General features: G+C 40.0%; 1 protein-coding gene across 32 annotated transcripts in view; it reads right to left on the bottom strand.

Annotated features, from left to right (window-relative positions):
* Nucleotides 1-18,428, bottom strand: part of DLG2 (discs large MAGUK scaffold protein 2) — a 982,239-nt gene that overhangs the window by 299,629 nt on the left and 664,182 nt on the right. For all 32 annotated transcript variants that reach the window (XM_088159292.1, XM_088159294.1, XM_088159295.1 and 29 more), the window contains one exon: nucleotides 4,384-4,553. In XM_088159292.1, the coding sequence (XP_088015418.1) occupies nucleotides 4,384-4,553 (170 nt within the window). The remainder of the gene's footprint in view (nucleotides 1-4,383; nucleotides 4,554-18,428) is intronic.

Genomic DNA, 18,428 nt, shown 5'->3' with positions numbered 1-18,428 from the left:
TTTAATCTGAAGCCCCAAAATATAATCACATTCCAAATGGATTAAAAGAAAAGTTTTATATGGCCCTAATTCTGAGAGCAGAAAGAGTAGAGAATTAAGTGCCCCTAAACATGTTTTAGTGCCCAAAGCAGCGTGGGGTGGACCTCATGAGAATGTGTAGCTGGCTGAATTGATCAGGAATGAGCAAAAAGCATGCTTGTAGAAATCAGAAAGTGACAGAGCTGCTGGTCTGTCCAGAGCCTTTTCATCTAAAATGTCATGAACAGAAGGGCAGCTCCAGTCATCGCAGCAGGATCCTGACACAGCTCACACACTGTAATGATAGACACTGTTATCATGAAGGGTGTGGGAAAGTAATCCTGTTTCTCTATGACTTTATACTCAAGCCACCAGAATATCCAGATAGCAAAACTAGCTGTCCTTTATGTTGTTCCTTTTCTGGGTGTTTTTAAGTCTGACATTTCTCTTCTGAAGTTTCCTGGTACTCAGCTGTTCCACTTCACATACCCTGAACTTCATTTCTGCAGTTTTGATGTCTTTTAAGACACCACATTTCCTACAGAAGTGAGGTCAAAAGTTTATCATCTGATCCAACTCTCCTGTAGTTACAAGAATCCTTATTTTCTGCTTGCATTTTTTTTTCTTTTCTTCTGGTAGATTATATCAGAACTTACAGTATCAGCTAGGTAGGCAAATAGGTAGGTAATATTTTACATGACCTCTGTATTTACCCAAGTTTCTGACTGCCAGATATTTTCTACAATGATAGAAATACATTTTTCTGCTGATCATTTAAAAAATGAAATTAGAAAAAAATCAAGTTAACTTCTGTCACTTGTGTATCAGCATACTAATTGTGCATCATCATACTACTCAATGTTTCTGGGTTTAGTAAAAGGGTATTTGGAGTATTAGGACAACATGAAAATCTTGAGGTCAGTGGAACTACTTAGGTTTAAAATCCTCCAGTCAAATGCAATTAAATGGGATGGAGCACTGGAACCCCTGAACAGTGACTGAGGTTCACAATTCACTGCCCATACACAGTTCTTTGCAGGGTCTTACAGGAAGCTAATGCACAAGTTATATTATGAAGCCAGACAGCACCACTAAATTGCTTTGTTTTGAATGCCTGCATTTTGCTCCCCAGGAACAAACACTGTGCAATCCATTCTTATTACTGCTGGTCTTGTTTCAACACACAGCAAGAGAAGTGTATTACTTAATGACAGGATTTTCAGTAGTGTCTAAATCCCAGTGATTTAAATAAGAAAGCTGCAAGTATATCTTTCCTCTGTTACAGCTGTCAGCCACTGTAGAGATGCTGGCTGCTAAAATCTGCAGTGCCCTGGGAGTGACTGAAACAAAACATCTACTGTTGGCCACTCAATCCTTTGCAAAGCCATACAGTGAATTGTATGCCTGACTGAAGAGACATACAAATGACAATCTCCCAAGCCCATGAAAGAGAGGAAGAGCCTGCAAGGATAACAGCAATTACCCTCAGACTATGGCTTTCTGCCAGTATTTGCAATCAGGTGTGTCAAAGTGATGATGAGCTTTAAATGCCTACACAGCTGCAGCTCTCTTTGAACCCTTCATCTTCTTGCTACACAACTCATTTATGTCTTTGTTTACCTCTTCTCCCCCCAAAAATAAAACTAAAGGGTTACGGGTTTAGCACATATGGTGCTAGGAGTGCCTTTTTCTAAAGCAACAGGAACAACTGCATGGGTATCTGCATTCAGAAAGGAACTCCTGGCAGCACACGACCATGCCCTTCCCCCATCACATGCCCAAAGCCATCGCCAGACAATGCTTATTTAATACCTGATGTTCAAAATGCATTCACCAAACGAATCAATGTCTTTTATATGATGGTTGCTAGCTACAAAAATTAACACCCATTAAAAAACCCAACTAACCTCTACGCACTAATAACTGTAGAAGTCCTCATCCTGAATATCTCATGAAATTAAAAGGACTTGTACATATAAAGCCTTGCAAATGTCCTTCTTTACTAACTTCAAGCACTGGAAGATATAATCTACTACACATAGACAGGCAAGTTAGGGATCTCTCAATTTACCTGGTATTAGGGAAGCCAAGAATTGCTTTCATGTGGCAAATTCTCAAGGCAGTAAGGAATGAACTCAGTAAATGCTGGGTTATATACTGACAAAGACAGTCAGGAAAAGAATTGAGAAGATATATGCTACTCCATACTTTGTTGGGTATGGAGCAACCTTCTTGTCTCAAAAACAGATTTACTTTCTTTATTAATTTTGTGAGTAGGAAAGAAGGAATGGTGTGGAATCTACCATGCTAGTTTTCAGATTCTGCTCTGGGCACCAAAACATCCCAATTTCACTCTGAGAAATAAGAAACGCTGTTTATATAAATACTAAGTGGTTCTTACGTTGCATAGTAATGGTGTGAAAGACCAGTTCACAGATAAATCACCTGAAATATGAGGAGATAAGCACCACAGGAGTGACTACAGCCTAGAGTCTCAGGTTTTATTCTCAACTTCTAAGAGTTTGATGCCTCTTAACAGACAATTTTTTTAATGGAAGATTTTGAAAAAAAAATCAAAGGAAAAATGGTCTAGATATTAAAAACAGTATTGATAAGGTTTTCATCCCAACTATAAATTATTTCTTTTCTTCATTTTGCTTTTTTATCTGTAGAATACAGAAAGCCTAATACAGCATGCTTCCTTACTGCCTGAATTATGAAGGTGAAACCCCTGGCTTTTGCAGAAAACTAGCCCATCAACTTATTTTTTATCCAAGTTTCCAACCAACTTGTTCTTATAAAGTGAAAATATAAAAAATATATTCAACTTAACAACAAAATTCATTATTTATGGCACTTATCTGTAGTAAACTTCATATAAGAATATAGACACAATCATATTTTCAGCAGTAAAAGCAGCAAAAGTTCTTTATCTTCCCCTAAAAGGCATTTTTTTTGCTATCCATTCTGTTTTATGAAAACAATTGTAAAAAGAAATAGTTTCAGGCATACACTCAAAACAAACACGATGAAAACCCATTATTAGATAATGATTGTCTCTCTTGTCCGTTTTCACAATGTAGCAAAAATTTGGTCACGGTGAATAATTTTTACTGTTTCATCACAACCAGAAAGGACAAGTTAATTTTAGTTTCTTTAGCCTTAGGTCTCTCAAAATGACTATCACATCACACACTTAGTTTAATTCCAAATCTTTAAAAACACTGCCTGCACTATTACTGTGAATTCACATGCATACAAAATACCATTAGAAATGGCTTTCTATTAGAAAAACAATCCAGGATTGTAATTGACCACAAGAATCCAGACTTTCGGGGATTTACCATCAGATGCATGTTTAAATATATCTTACTCCAAGAGCAAAGCACAATGAATACACTGCAGTGTCAAAGAGTGCACTGTTTTCAGTGTTGCACTATCTTTGTTCAGTATTAGAGGTCAATCTCAACAATATGTCTCCATATATTAAATATACTTCATTATTGGTATAAAAAACCTCTATGGAGAAGCATACTATAATATTCACATGAGGGGACATGTAAGGGAGAGCACCGAAAAAGCTGAAGATCATTCACTGCAGATAAAACAGGGAGAGTAATCTCATGTGCACTGCAGATATTAAGATACATGCAAATGTCTTGATTTAATCTATCTATCTAAAAGACCTGCTTATGAAATAGCTACTACGGATCAAAAAAAAATTAACTGCTGTTCATTCTATTCACACGTACTGTGAAAATATGCATTTTCTTTGTCCAGAAATCAGCTATGAAGAAAAATGCTTCTAGAAAGGAATTTGGCTTTTTGTTCTATAACCAGAAGGTTCTGCTGGAAGTGATAAAGCTCATTTAGACTAGTGAAGGATCTGTGCTAGATTTCCACATAATTTTGTTGAAGAATAAAATAGAATTATTCTATGGATGTGGATAAGGTGATATTCTCATCTTCATGTTCCAAAGATAACTAAAAAAACCATAATGAAAGTAGAGAGGGTAAGCTGGATAATTCTGAAAAGAGGAAGAATTCAGAAACTCCACACTCAACAGCACCTTAACTGAAAGTCAAAGGCCTCAGTAGAGGAACCTTAGAGGCAGTAAATGTGCTGCCACATAGCATCTCTGTCTCTTTAGAAGGTAAGGACACATCTCTGCAGTAAACATCAAACAAAGCAAATCACAACTCCTTGAACTCCTTCGTATTTCAGGAAGGGACGTAACCATGAATTCAAGTTCTACCGGCCTAAATGAACTACATTTCAGTATTTGACAGGTCAGGTGCCATTTAAGCTAGGAGAGGGGTTAACCACCAAGTTTCAAATGGACGTTTTTTAACTTCCCCATCTACCTTTCGGTCCTTTGAAGAGCTTGATCTCTACGACGGTCTCCAGTATCGGTCTTCTTCGCCGGACGTAGAGTCTCACGATGGAGCCAGCCTCCTTCAGCGCCTCCACGGCTTTGCTGTGCGACACTTCCGACACGTCCACCTCGTTCACGCGCAGGATGCAGTCGTTGACCCTGCGAGACGAACAAAGGGCACAGGTACCGAGCTGTCACTTTGGACCACGCAAAGTTTTGTCAGCAGGGCTGTAAAATGAAGAATGCTTCACTGGGAATCACAGAATCGTGGAATATGATGAGGTGGAAGGGACCCACACAAGGATCATCAAGTACAAGGCTGCCAGGTGACAGACTTAATGTAACAATATGCTTCACAAGCGAGTGAGACAGAGCACTCAGTCCTTCCAAAAGACACACCTGATTCACACTGGGGTCTACCCAATCACTCTCACCTACCACCTTCCTTAATAAATTTGGGTTACGTGTACTATAGTGATAGAAATCAGTAATAACTTGTCTTCATAGACTTCATTAAAACAGTTTTAACTGAACAATATAATTGCTTCAAAACACTCATGCTCCATGCAATTACTACAGACTATACTAAGGACAACTATGGTTGCTCTTAAGGAAATCTCATAGTGATACAAGAGCTGTCGTAGCAAAAATGCTGTCCTACAAAAAAAGCAGATAATTTAAAAGAGAATGCTTGATGCTAAATAATTTACTCAAGTAAAATTCTTTGTTTTCAACAGACTGTAGGCTCCAAGATCTGCTGTATGGTAAGCACGTTTTCTTTTTTATTAGAACACTAATAAAATTCCCTCATAGTCTTGCTTTGAACATTTACTACAGTATCTGAGGACAAACATATAATCACCCTCAATGTCCTCATTAGATGGAGCTGCATTCTTCTTATCTGACAGATTTGTCCTAGTTGGAAAAGAAATCTACAACTTAAGAGCAGTAAAATCTATCTCCAAAGCAGCAGGCTAATGACTTAACTACTGGGCCATCCTTTCTCTGCAAATGAGGACAAGTGAAAAGAGCAAATTCCAAAGAACGAGATTAATTGAGACTCTACTGCTCTTGTGCAGCACGTTTTTTGTGAGATGCCTCTAAGTATTTTGGGTACAGAAGAAAAAGGCATATTGTTAACGAATATGTCCTTCTGAATGTCAGAAAGGATAATCAGTGAAGCAAATATGGATTGCTAAAAATATTCTCATTTCTGCTATGTTTCTATACATAAAAATCAGCCATCAAATGTTATTCTTTACAGCAGAACAACACTTGATCTGGATATTGATTAGGAGGCTTAGCACATGGAGGAAGAATGAAACTACCTAAGTTTATCACAACTCTGAGAATTTAGGGGGTTTTTTTTGTCACGTTCTTGTGCTGCTGTTTAAAACAAACTCAAATAAAAAGAAGAAAAAGAACTCAGTTATTTGAAACTGGTCAAACTTGGAAAGGAACACAAAGTTGATGCTTCCTTTTTGATAAAAAGTACTGTATCACAAAGTTTCCTGATATCATTCAAAGGTCGGTTGGTTTACTCCAATGCCGGAAGTTTTCATGGTTGGGAAGGGGCTTTAAGCAACTGGGTCTAATGGAAAGTGTCACTGCCCAAGGCTGGGAATGATGGAACTAAAGGATCTTTTAGGTCCCTTCCAACCCAAACCAAACTATGCTACTATGATTATATGCCTTTCTACACCTGTAGGCTTTGTTCTCCTTCTTAAGGAGGTAAAATTTTCATTTTCTAATAAATAAATACTATATGCGAGAACATGTGTGCATATGCTGCAACAAAATAAACCAGAAAGGATAATAGCAAAAAAAAGTCAGTAAATCCAGTTTAAGAAGATTCTATCAGATTATTAAGTGCATGGTCTTACCCCTTAGGGATAAAATTATTATGGCCTTGCAAACAGCTCTTCAATGTATTTTCCTGATTTTATATCCACAAACCAAGTACATGGCAAAATTTTATTTTTGTGCTTTCTTTTCCCATTTATTGGTGGATATGCACTATATCTGTAAGTTAGTTTCAGATGGTGATAGACATGTGCCCAGGGGAAGATCTGCTTCATAATCCAAGATAACACAAGTCCAACAGAAGAGATCCTAGTAGTTTCACCAATACATACAGTAGTTGTATTGTCACATAATCATAATCAGAGAAAGGTTTGGGTTGGGAGTGACTTCATGCATCTTGTCTTTTTGGGTTGCCAGTGCACATTGCCAGGTCATGTTGAGCTTCTCATCCATCAATATCACCAAGTTGTTCTCCTCAGGCCTGCTCCCAAATGTTATGCATACACCTAAACTGATTCAGCACTGCAGAATCACCCACACAGGTAACAAATTAAAATGAGTTAGGCAGCTCTTCATATGGCACACTGGCTCATCTAAGTTCTTTAACATAATGAACATATTCTACAAAACTTTTGTAGTATAAATTCAATATGAAGGACCCTGGATAATTAAATATAGAACACGTGCAACAATCATGCCAAAATGATAGAATAAATATCAGAGATACTTTGTTAAGGGGGAAGGTCAGGGTCTCAGAGGTTTACCAGTTGTTGCTGCTATCTTCAAAGCAGATAAGGACTTGCAGTAAGGAAAAAAACCCTATTTTTAAGGGTTTCAACTTCACTATATTCATCCGAGTTTGATTTTTACTGCTTTCAAGAAACTGCAGCCATCCTTGAGAAGCCAATAAACACTTCAGCCAACTTGTAAGTAAAGAAGACGAGTACAATCCTTAGGCACTTACTGGACATATAGTAGGTGACAACTGGTAATGATCATTCTGTTCCCTTGTTCTGTGCAATATGGTGCCCTGGAGGGAAACCCAGAGCAGTGTAGTGGCAGCTAAGAGCCCCAGAAGACCAAATGGTCCTGCCAACACACATTAGCCCACTTGCAGCTCCGTAACAAAGCTAACTGGAACCAACTACAGAACAAGGGAATAATCTGTACTCCATGGATCAACATCATGACAATAAATCCTTTAGTAATTCACAGGTCTTAGTTATCATCCAGACACCTCCAGCTAAGTTGTATTAGTGGGACAATGTTGCTTTTCAAAAGCAGAGTTACTATGCTTTCCACTGCAGAATGGCCAGCATTCATAGATTCTTTCTAACCAAAACTAACTGTTCTTTTATTTGCCTCCTCAGAAGAGCTCAAATTAATATGGACTTGATTTAGTCTTGAGTCAGAGCATAGAAATCAAGGTAAAAATAGTTAAAACGGGAGAATGAATGCAATACTATGGAACATATCAAGTAGATATATACCTCCATTTATCAGTATGGCGATACCAGATAGGCTACAAAATAAGACAAAGAAACACTAAACTTTCTCTTTGTCCTTTGCTCCTTTGTCTAACCTTTTTAGCTTAGGTTTCCCTACAAAACTGTTGATATTTTATTTCTTCCACTACTCACAAGAGCACAGCCCCTTAAGCAAGAACACAGGATTCCAGGTTGCAAGCTGAAAAGATAATTATCTTTTCTTCAAGAGTTCAGTAAGTAATTATAATTACATTATCTGACCCTAAGAGAAAATGTCTAGTCCATTAGTTAGAGAAGGATGACTCTCCCCTACTTTGCTTTTTTTCCTTTTTTTTCAAATTCTGTACACACCCTTCCTATTCCATAATAACTAGAATTAGCAGCATATGGGGTAAAAAATGTACATATTGATGCTCATATAACTTCCTTCCAAGAGGACTTTTTAATTTCCACTAAGAAATCAGAATAAAGGATATCACATTTACTACATCAGTCTTCAGATCTGACTTTAAAATCACAGAATACAGAGCTAGCACTAAATGTCAATGACATGTGTGCACCTTAGGGCACAGTTTCCTTATGTATAATGATCCTTACAGACACGATCCAATTTCTGTAGCAAATTCATGTATACTCTTAGACCCCTTCCTGATGTTGTAAGGTAGCATAAAATTACTTCTATGTCTATTTCAAAAATAAAGAGATAAAACTTATCAGCGGAAGACAATTCCTGCCTGTCTCTGGAAGCTGGAGGGGAACTACTGCTTATGAAAATGCCTGATGAATGTAACAGCCAATCCTAACTCAACTTACGTAGCTTATAATGAAATTCCAAATATCTCATGGTTATAACTGAAAATACTACTTGATAAAACTTATGATGGGGGAGGGTTTTGTAACTTACAAATGACACAGCAGAATTAGAACCGAACTTAATTTGAAATCCTAGGATTGATTTTGATTTAAAAATATGTGGAAATATGGGTGCAATAAAATGGTAAACCCCACTGTATTTAACTTCAAGGCACTATTTGAAATATCGAATCTATCCTATGCTTCTAACAAGAAAAGAATTATCTTTAGTTCTGAGGAAAATAAATAAGGACTAAACCCACAGTGTTTCATTTCTGAGAGAAAAACATCATCCTTCAAGCCTCTGAATCAATGGCATTAATCGATTGCAGTGAAATAAATTCAATAAAATATGAGCTGCTCTCCAATAATGCTGGTCTGGTGCCATCCCAACTCTTCATGTGCAACCTCCACCAGGTTCTTCTTTCATAGTCTACAAATGTAGGACTAAAACCTCATCTGCATCCCGCTTCCTTTGTCCTGTTTACAGTCTACACAGGATTTCCAGAGGAGAGTCTACACCTTCTTGGCTCACTCAAACAGGGACCAGCCCTCACAGCAGCCCCCAGGCATACTCAGCATAAACATTGAATAACCCAACAAAGCAGTCTCTGGCCTTTCCTGGCTGCACTCACCCTTGCAACAAGTCTTCAGAAGGAGAGTTGAAAGGCAAGCACCTCAACCAAGCACAAAGGCAGCTGTGTGCAAAGACAGGAACTAAACTCTTGCACAGCATTTCCCTAAGTAGATTCACCCGGGCAGATGGTTTCTCCCCTTGCACTGGCAAACCAGTTTCAGTGTGCTGGCCCCGGGAGCCCAAAGGCTGGTGGATGGCTGAGCTAACAAGTCTTGTTGAAAAGCAGTGCTTGCTCAAGCCTAGTGCAGTGCTTCTGCAGCCTCACAACTCGTATCAGCAACTGGAATGATTATCATCCCAGAGACTGAAATTAAAAAAAAAACTCATAAAATAGTTCTCATTTAAGTATTTGTGCAAATATCACTACAATAGGACAGACACCTACAATGGTCCTATAGCACACCACCTTCATTCAGCCCACAGCCTCCAAACTGCATAAGGTTTTGGAGGGGGACCTGAAATTATGTTAGTTAACCCCACACACTCCTTTGAATTTTTTTCAGTATTTTGAGCACAGAAAATAGCCACTTACCCTTTAGAGTTGAAAGTGATCTCTAGTAGATTCCTGCCTGAACAGCAGAAGATGAAAGACATTTGGGAGAGCATCAGCAAAAGCCTGCCCATGTGGATCCAGCTCACTCCCCCCAGATCAGGGGAGTCCTAGTCACTTTTCTCATTCCCATATCCAGGGACACACTAGCACTAAGTCCTACTTCTTGTCCTCCCAAAGTTTGCATGAGATAAAAAAAGCACAAATGAAATTCCTCCTTTGTATACCAGAAGTCTAGGGATGGTTTTGGAGGTAAAAGTACCTGCTATAATGCAGTCAAGAATTTCAGACCACATCCAGGGAGGATAGAGATCCTACCACTATGATCTGCAGGTGTCCCACCAGAGGACTTTGAGCTTTATTTCACTTCCAGAACAGAGACTGGAACTCAAATTGTCAGGGAGCAAGTTAGATTTTAGGAAATATTTCTGAATTTCAGAGTATGTTATTGCCTGAAATGACTGTGTTTCCACACCCTGTTAGAGATATGACCTTGCTGAGACCTGAGACACAACCAGCACAGCCACAGAACTGTCATAAGACATTTACACTGCTTGTGCTTTGCTACTGCTTTAGTTACCCAATTTATTTTTTTAAACAGTCTCTTAATGAGAGTGTATTAAAGGGTTTGCATAACAGCTACTGAATTTAAAACCCAAGTGACTGGCTACAACATCAGTAAAAATATTAGTAGAGCACTTCCTTATCATATACGGTGTCTCTTCATCCCTCTCCTTGTGTTTCATTTATGACTCTAAGTTCTATTTTTGAAGTTGTAAGTCAGAAACAGACTGCAGTATATAATTAGGAATGGAAAAGTCCCTGCAGCCTTTAGACTCTTAGAAGAAAATATATTTAGAAGCTTGAATATGTTCCTATTCACACAGTTTCAATAGAGGATGCATCAGCATTTCCTTTTTTTTAATCTCTCTCTTTTTTTCTTAAAGGCCTTAAAGTCAGCTGCAAGACTAAAGTCCAGACACAATATTGGCTAAAAAGCAGTTTATTTATTGTATAAAGGACTTTGGATCCTTTCTGTGTTCTACCCTGCTTCTGAGAACTTCCTGGACAAAGCTGGGGCTCTCTCTGAGTTTACCCCTTCTGCCACCCCAAAGAGATCCTTTTGTCCTTTTTGGTGGAATGTCTTTGGAAGTCCTTTATCACAGGGTGTCTGTTTTTGGGAGTATATATATATATGTGTGTATATATATATACACACACACACACACACACACCCCTAGGCTGAAAATATTCCCCAACCTAATATCTGGAATCTGATGCCAAAGACACATCATATCACGTCAAAACTGGCACAGTGAAATCCCATGAAGAGACATCCAAGCCAGCTCAGACATTGACAGAGTAGATCTAGAGCAGAAATCCAGACAGATCAATATATTCCATATGTCTACAGACAATTACCACAGGTAACTGGCAATATTAATGCAGCTCTGCAATGCTGAGCTCATTTAGCACTACCTTGAGCTCCAGCACATCCTGACATTCAGTGAGTGATTGCAAGAGGGGACTATTAGCAGCTCCCAACAGGAACAGAAATAGGAAAGAGCAGTCACAACCTTTAGTGCAAAACCCTGTGCAGAAGATGAAAACCTTGGCCCCTGGTAGCAGAATTGCTGCAGGCACACACTGAGGAGCAAGGCAAGACAGCCAACAAGGAGACCTGCACTGCAGCTGCCCTGCTGAGCCTTCTGACCACATCCCTGCCACACATCCAGTGGCTCACACAGAGATCCAGCCCTTGGCCTAATGGGAACAGTGCTGCCCCTGTGGCCAGAATAATCTCACTATAGGTAAGCTCAGAGCTAAAATGTCTGGAATGAGGTGTTCGCTCATCTAAAAGAAAAAAGCTACATGAAGTGATAAACCAGACCAGGGCTTCATCTAGCCTGGGGTTTCTTTCCAATTGTGGCCTTTAGCAGATGCTAAAGGAAAAATATTAACACAATTTTTTAGCCAGAATACACTTTCAGCTGCTGGACTTCCCTGAGCCAAAAATACTTTTTTTCTTTTTTCCATTTAATATCCCTGGATAATTTTTTTTAACACAAATTTATCCTTTTTCACAACTCATGTAAACTCTACATCTGCAGTGCTTTTTATCAATGAATCCCACAGCCGTGATACCAGTTAAAAAATTCTTCTTTTGATTATTCAAACCTGCTGTTTATTAGTTTCATTTGATGTCCCCAAATCCTTTTGTTAGGAGAGCAAACACAGGTTCCTTGGTCATCATAATTTCCTACATATGACACCTGATTTTTCATCCTAAAAGGCCTTGCTAGACAAGCTCTTCAAGCCAAAAGCATATAGCTGAACTACTGGTAACACTGATTTAATTTCAGAGATGGAAACACCACCACTCTTTCTATATAGCTGAATGCCTCTTGGCTGTAACATCTAAATATTTACAACTGAACTCTGAAAGAAAACGGAAAGTTAAGGTCAATTTTTTTAATGATCCTTTTTTCTTGACAAATATGGCATTGGTTTATGCTGAACAAATTTTCCAGTTAAGCAAAAAAAAAAAAAATCTAATAAGCTCTGAATGAAAACAAAATTAAATAAACTAAAAGATTAGGCAGTCAGAGAAACAAAAATCAAAACAACAATCTGCTGTCTCCAATGTCATCTCAGAAAAACACTTTCATTGCCTCTGTTTCTGTCACTGAACCTGCTGCACTTTGCATTACGTAATGCTCTCCTTAGATTGCAGTCTTAGTATCACTGCTCACTCTCAATAGGGGAGCATCCTCAATAGCAAGAAGGCAGAAATTCTTCCTGCTGCTTTGACTCAACGGAATCTTTACATACATTACAGAAATTTACAAGAGCACATAGTGGCAGGCCAGGGGGTAATAGCTTTAAACTGAAAGAGGGTAGATTTAGATGAGATATTGAGAAGACCCTTTGGAGACACCCTTTACTGTAAGGGTGGTGAGGTGCAGGTTTCCCAGAGAAGCTGTGGATGCCCCACCCCTGGAAGAGTTCAAGGTCAAGTTGGATGGAGCTTTGAGCAACCTGGTCTAGTGGAAGGTGTCCCTGCCCATGGCAGGGGGTTAGAACTAGAGGATCTTTGGACCTTCCAACCCAAACCATCCAATGATTCTATGTGATGAACTCTAAGAGCCATAGTCATGTATGCAGATCCGTGTAAGATTCTGCTGAGCAGTCCTCAGGGCATCCATAAAGAGGAGACCCTGGTCCACAGCCTCCACCTGGCTTTCAAAACACCACGCTCACTGCAAGGTTGCTGTGGCCCAAGTGACCTTTACTTGTCTTTGAGGAAGTGAAAGAACCTTGAGAGGAAAGAATAAAATACATTGATTTCACAGCCTCTACAGTTTAGAGGTCTGACTACTCCTCTAGAAGCTGGAGCCTCGTGTTCCCCAGAGAGAGAAGAACAGTGAATACAGGTTCCCCCAGAAGGTGATTTTGCCACTACTGTTGTGAACAAAGGCAGCCCTGATTTGCTCTTTCCCTTTGGCACTTAAAAGCAATCTGGACCTAATTTTGTAGCAAAAAAAATGTTTGCTCATCTTCAGTATAATATTCTAAAGTCTTCTTAGACATGGAATTTGAAGATAGCAAAAAATTATGCAGTGATGCAACCCAGCACTCCATTGAGAAATGATGGCAAGGGCAACGGAGACTTAAAAAATAGGTTATTTAAATTATTACAAGCCAAATAAAGAAACAGTGCAATTTAAATATGTTGACTCATGCACTGAAAACTTTTAAAATTGTACTGTTGCCAAATGCATTAAGTATTTGTATTTTAAATTGTTGATTAAAAAAAAACAACAGAACAAAAACAACAAAAAAAACCCCCTCAACCACTTGGTTAGGAGATTCTAGGCAATTTTTAGTTGCAGGAATGAATTTGTTACCAAAATGTAAAAACTAGTACCATACAATGAGCATTCATATAATTTAAGAAACTTCAGCTTCAAATTATAATAATTCTTATGAAAATGATGATAATAATAGTGTCATATTGATTCTAAATCAATATTAATTTTGAAATGTGGTACAATATTGACTTGGTATTATTTCAAATCTACTCATAAAGACAGAATGCAAGATGGCAAATAATATTCAGGTGCTAAAAATGTATGTAAATTCTAAATCAGCTCCAAATGTAATTCTCTAAATCCTCACCTTTGAAAAAAAAAAAAAAAACAAACCAACCCACGCAGATAAAATTTCTCATATATCACTTGAAGGCTGAGCCAACAACAGCACTAAAAAGAAGTGCCATTCTTTCTGTGTCTGATAAAAGCCAGAGAGGTTAAAAATGTTTCACACACAAGCCCCATGCAGCGCAAGGAGAAAAGCAAAAGCCCACTCAGTCTGATGCCTCCCAGAAGAGCTGCATCTCCTTATGCACACTTTGAGCATGGGGACTAGTTATTAACTAATAGTAGCTCATCTCACAGGGTGTAGCTCTATGGGCTTGAGGGCGGAGCAGCTGACACCCATTCAATTTGCACACAGACTCAAGCATAAACTTCTAGAATAAAAGTCAAGTTTAAGTACATCGACAACAGGAGGACTTCTTTCATTGTTTATTTTCCTTTATCACAAATATCATGAAAGCAGAATGATATCCTGTCAGTGTATAATGATTTTGGAGGTACAGATGTTCTAAATAATTTATAATGAAATTATTTTCTGTGCCATCAAGCTCTCAGTTATTGCTTGGCCAGAATAACTCAAAGCAAATTAACTCTCTTGCTAGGTAAGCCACACCTGTGGTAATTTTGTACAGAGTTTATGATCTTACACTTCCCACATTATTCATTTTAAAATGTTCTCTGCATAATTAGCATCCTCTTCAAACAGAGTATGGGACTGCAACACACAAACATACGTCAAGGTAAAGCTGCTAGGTTGGAAATCAACCAGATACACAAGTATAAAAAACAAATCAAAATAGTTGACCAAACACAGAAGACCATTTTGCACTTTGCAGACCTGATTCCCACCTCAGCTTACTGGAAATTAAGCACAACTTTACCAAAAGCAAAAGATTTGCAGCAGTGCAGCACACACACAGGTACAAGGCGACTCAGGCCAGCAGCTCCACCAGGTAACACCTGCAGGCATTGCCCAGCCAGCAGCCACTGCCCCCATTCCCGGCCAGACACTGCCCCCATTCCCGGCCAGACACTGCCCAAATGCCCGGTCAGACACTGCCCAAATGCCCGGCCAGACACTGCCCAAATGCCCGGCCACACACTGCCCAAATGCCCGGTCAGACACTGCCCAAATGCCCGGCCAGACACTGCCCAAATGCCCAGTCAGACACTGCCCAAATGCCCGGCCAAACACTGCCCAGCCCTGGCCAGCCTACAGCTGTGTTTAAATGTCTGTGCTCCACGGTGAGTTCATGGCAGCAGGGGGATGGCTGTGGAAGCAGGCAGGGAAGCATGGGCAGGACGAGAAGGGGGGCATGCAGAGGGTGGGCAGGATGCTAGGACAGGTAGGGGTTCCATAAGCATTCTCTTAAACGGGCTCAAACTTGCATCAAATTTTCTTTATTAATCTCTCACAAGATCTATAGGAACTAATGTTTACCTTTTCTATTCCCCTCTCCCAAAATATTCTCCCACTCTGCATTTCTTCTCCCTCTATATTTCTCATCCAGCTCAATCCTCAGTGTTGGCATCCTTTGCTCTTACCACATTTTTCCATTCCTCTGTCCGTTCTCTAACTCCCAAGTTATCCTCAGTCTCTCTGCGTCTCGTCTCCTGCCACTGCCATGAACGATGCTCTCCTTCAGAAACTACTCCTACTAGCACCTGAGTGCTGGAACTCCCGGTACATCCAGCCCCTGCTGCTGGCTCGGCTCGATCCGGGCGGCTCTGGCAGCCTCTAATGGAGGCCAGAAGGAAAATTGCTGCTCCCAGGACGAGGAGTCATATATGCCTGTCAGCAGCTGAGGCCGGAGTGGAACAGTGGAGAGGCGAAGGATGAGCAGAAGTAGGTGTAGGTAACTGTGGGGTGTTGTGAGAGGAAGGTGTTGGGATAAAGGAAAAGGAAAGAAAACAAATCTCTGTAAAGCCTGGGATGATTGAGGGCATCAGGAAGCAGCCAAACTCCTCCCAGCTGCAGGGCTGCTTGGCAGGTACTGGAAAGTGCCGCGGGCCAGGCGCTGTAGGTGTGGTAGAAGCAGGGACAGCTCCGGTTTCCCAGCCCTGACTTACCCTCGGAGCCCTCTGGTCCAGCTGTCCCCTGCGCTACAGGGCCAGGGAATGCCAGGAATGCCAGGCCCAGAGCCCAGGGAATGGCAGCAGCCTGGGCCAGGCTGTGCCGCTTCCAGCCCGGGGACAGCCACGGCGCTGACCTGGGAACCAGGTGTGCTTTGCCTGCTGAAGGCACTGAACTGCTCAGCTGTTCCTCAATCCAAGTTAAAATCCTCCCAGCTGACACCAGCAGTGTCTGCAGCGTGTTCAGGTTTGTGCAGGAAAACCAGTTACAACAGATAACCCAGCAGGCAATCCCAGGTTCAGGATTTTTACAAGTACTTTTCATCTGGGGCTCTCAAAGGGCTTCGCAAATATGAACTCGTTTTAGCTTCACAACAACCCCCGTGAGGCAAAGATAATGATCACTGTATCCATTTTACAAATGGGGAAACTTGAGCACAAAAGAAGAAAAGTGTTGCCAAAGATCAGGCCCAACAAGCTGAGCACAAAACGAAGCAGCACTGCCATCCCTGTGCTTGCACTGACAAGCAGAAACCCTCCCTCCTGCTTTGGTGTGATTGGAATAGCTATTCCCAACATAGGTGCAGCCTTAAAACGAATGGAGGAGGAGAAAACACGTTGTTCAAGTTCAGTAAGAAACTCCACCAGCTTCAGAGCATCAGTACCGTGAGGCTGCATACAACACAGCTGCAACTCAGAGCAGAGTGCAAGTAGGTAGCTCACAGAGAAACACCAAAGCTTGCTGTTTGTGTTGCTGTGATTTGGAGTAACACACAGGATGGCATGATGTGAGCAGCACATTGAGACAAAGTTTTCCTGCATCTTGCAAGTTTGATACTAAAACGCTCAGGCTATGGGGAACCCCTCCTCTAACAGCTGCAATAAAAGTGGAGTAAGGAATATAACAGTGATGATGTACTGTCAGAAAATAGGCTTGGCTAAAGCCTGAAAGTCAAAATTCTTTATGCAAACCACAGCCAGGAGTTTTGACAGAGTGCGAATTGTCTCACCATGTACTGGTGGTTTTGGCTGTCAGAAACAAAATGCTGACCAAGTTCTTTCTCGGAAGTTTTAAAATCAGATCTTTGCTGCTTAAAAAGGACGTGTTTGTTTTTTGGGGTTTTGTTTGTTTTAATGGTCACTTAAAGTCAGTTTCTTTATTCATCTAAAAGCTTGTTTTCAGGTTTCGTGGAAATTGAAAGAAATTAAAAATTCAATAGCACCCCAGAGGGTTGCACCTGTTGAGTACAGGAAGAGACATGAAGTATTTTTTCCTTGACTAATACTAGAGTCCACAGAAAGCTGATGATTTCTAAGGTATGCAACCACAGAAAGCTTCCTACTCCAATAAACTGTCACTGAGCTATTCAACTCATAACTGCAGTATCAGTGCAAACATGTTGATGAAATAATCACTTGGATTTGGCTGCATGGTGCTGTTCTGCTACTGCAGCACTCTGGGGCAACTGTAATTCAAGCAGGATGGGTAATAAAGGAACTCTTTGGAGAGAGACCTGTTAACCAGTTCAGTACCATAGCATGGAATTTCAAGTGCAATGGGCATTACATAAGCTAGAGTCCTAGTACCACGCTAATTTGCTTAAGGGTTAGTCATAACCAGTGGAATTCCAGCTCAGAAATTTACGGGGGAAGGTACTGATGCTTTTTTTTTACAAAAGAAAACTATAAAAATGTCCATCACTGATGTCTATAAAGAGGTTCCTAAAATTCATCAGTTTCAAATACCACAATCCAGAGAAGAACCTCTTATTACTCACTAACTTCTATTCTCTTTGCCTGACAATTTAGCAGTTAAAACATTGTTTTACTTTGCTTGTATCTCATAAAAGAATTTTTACAGCCTACCAATTTTCAAAATAGGAAAAGCCTAATATAAATAATGATAAATAATACAGTATAAACCAATCCAGAGACACACTGGGGATCTGCAGTACTGAACAAAGAATGCAAACTTCAGATAGGAGAAAGAGAGAAGGAGGCATCTCACCAATGAAAAATGAAGTGGTGCAGGCCACAGAGAACAAAATTAGTATGATAAGACATATAAGTTGTTAACTTAAAACATGAGCCCTGGTAAGACATGTTCAACTTTGAAAATAACGTATGAAAATCAGATTTGGATTTTGTGACCTGCCTTTTTCATGTAGATTGCCCGTGGTTATTTTTTTTTTTTTTTTCAATTCCACGGTAGCTCAAAAAAGATACAGCCACACACAGACAAGCAGAGTTAATAAGATCAAACTTTGTAACACAAACCAGGACAGAGTGAACAGTCAATAATTCATGATCTAATTTATGACTGTCTGCAAAGCAAGCATGTTTTGCCTAATAGGGTGAATGCCTCTTTATTAACTTACTGCTAAATTATGTACTGAACTAATAGCATTGTCAAAGGCCTGTAAACAGTGCAGATATGAATCAGAGTTTTGTGGGAGCACCGTAATTATAACAACA

This window comes from Sturnus vulgaris, chromosome 2 (assembly GCF_052056855.1).
Source record: "Sturnus vulgaris isolate bStuVul1 chromosome 2, bStuVul1.hap1, whole genome shotgun sequence".
NCBI lineage: Eukaryota > Metazoa > Chordata > Aves > Passeriformes > Sturnidae > Sturnus > Sturnus vulgaris.
This window is presented reverse-complemented; position numbering and strand designations above follow the sequence as displayed.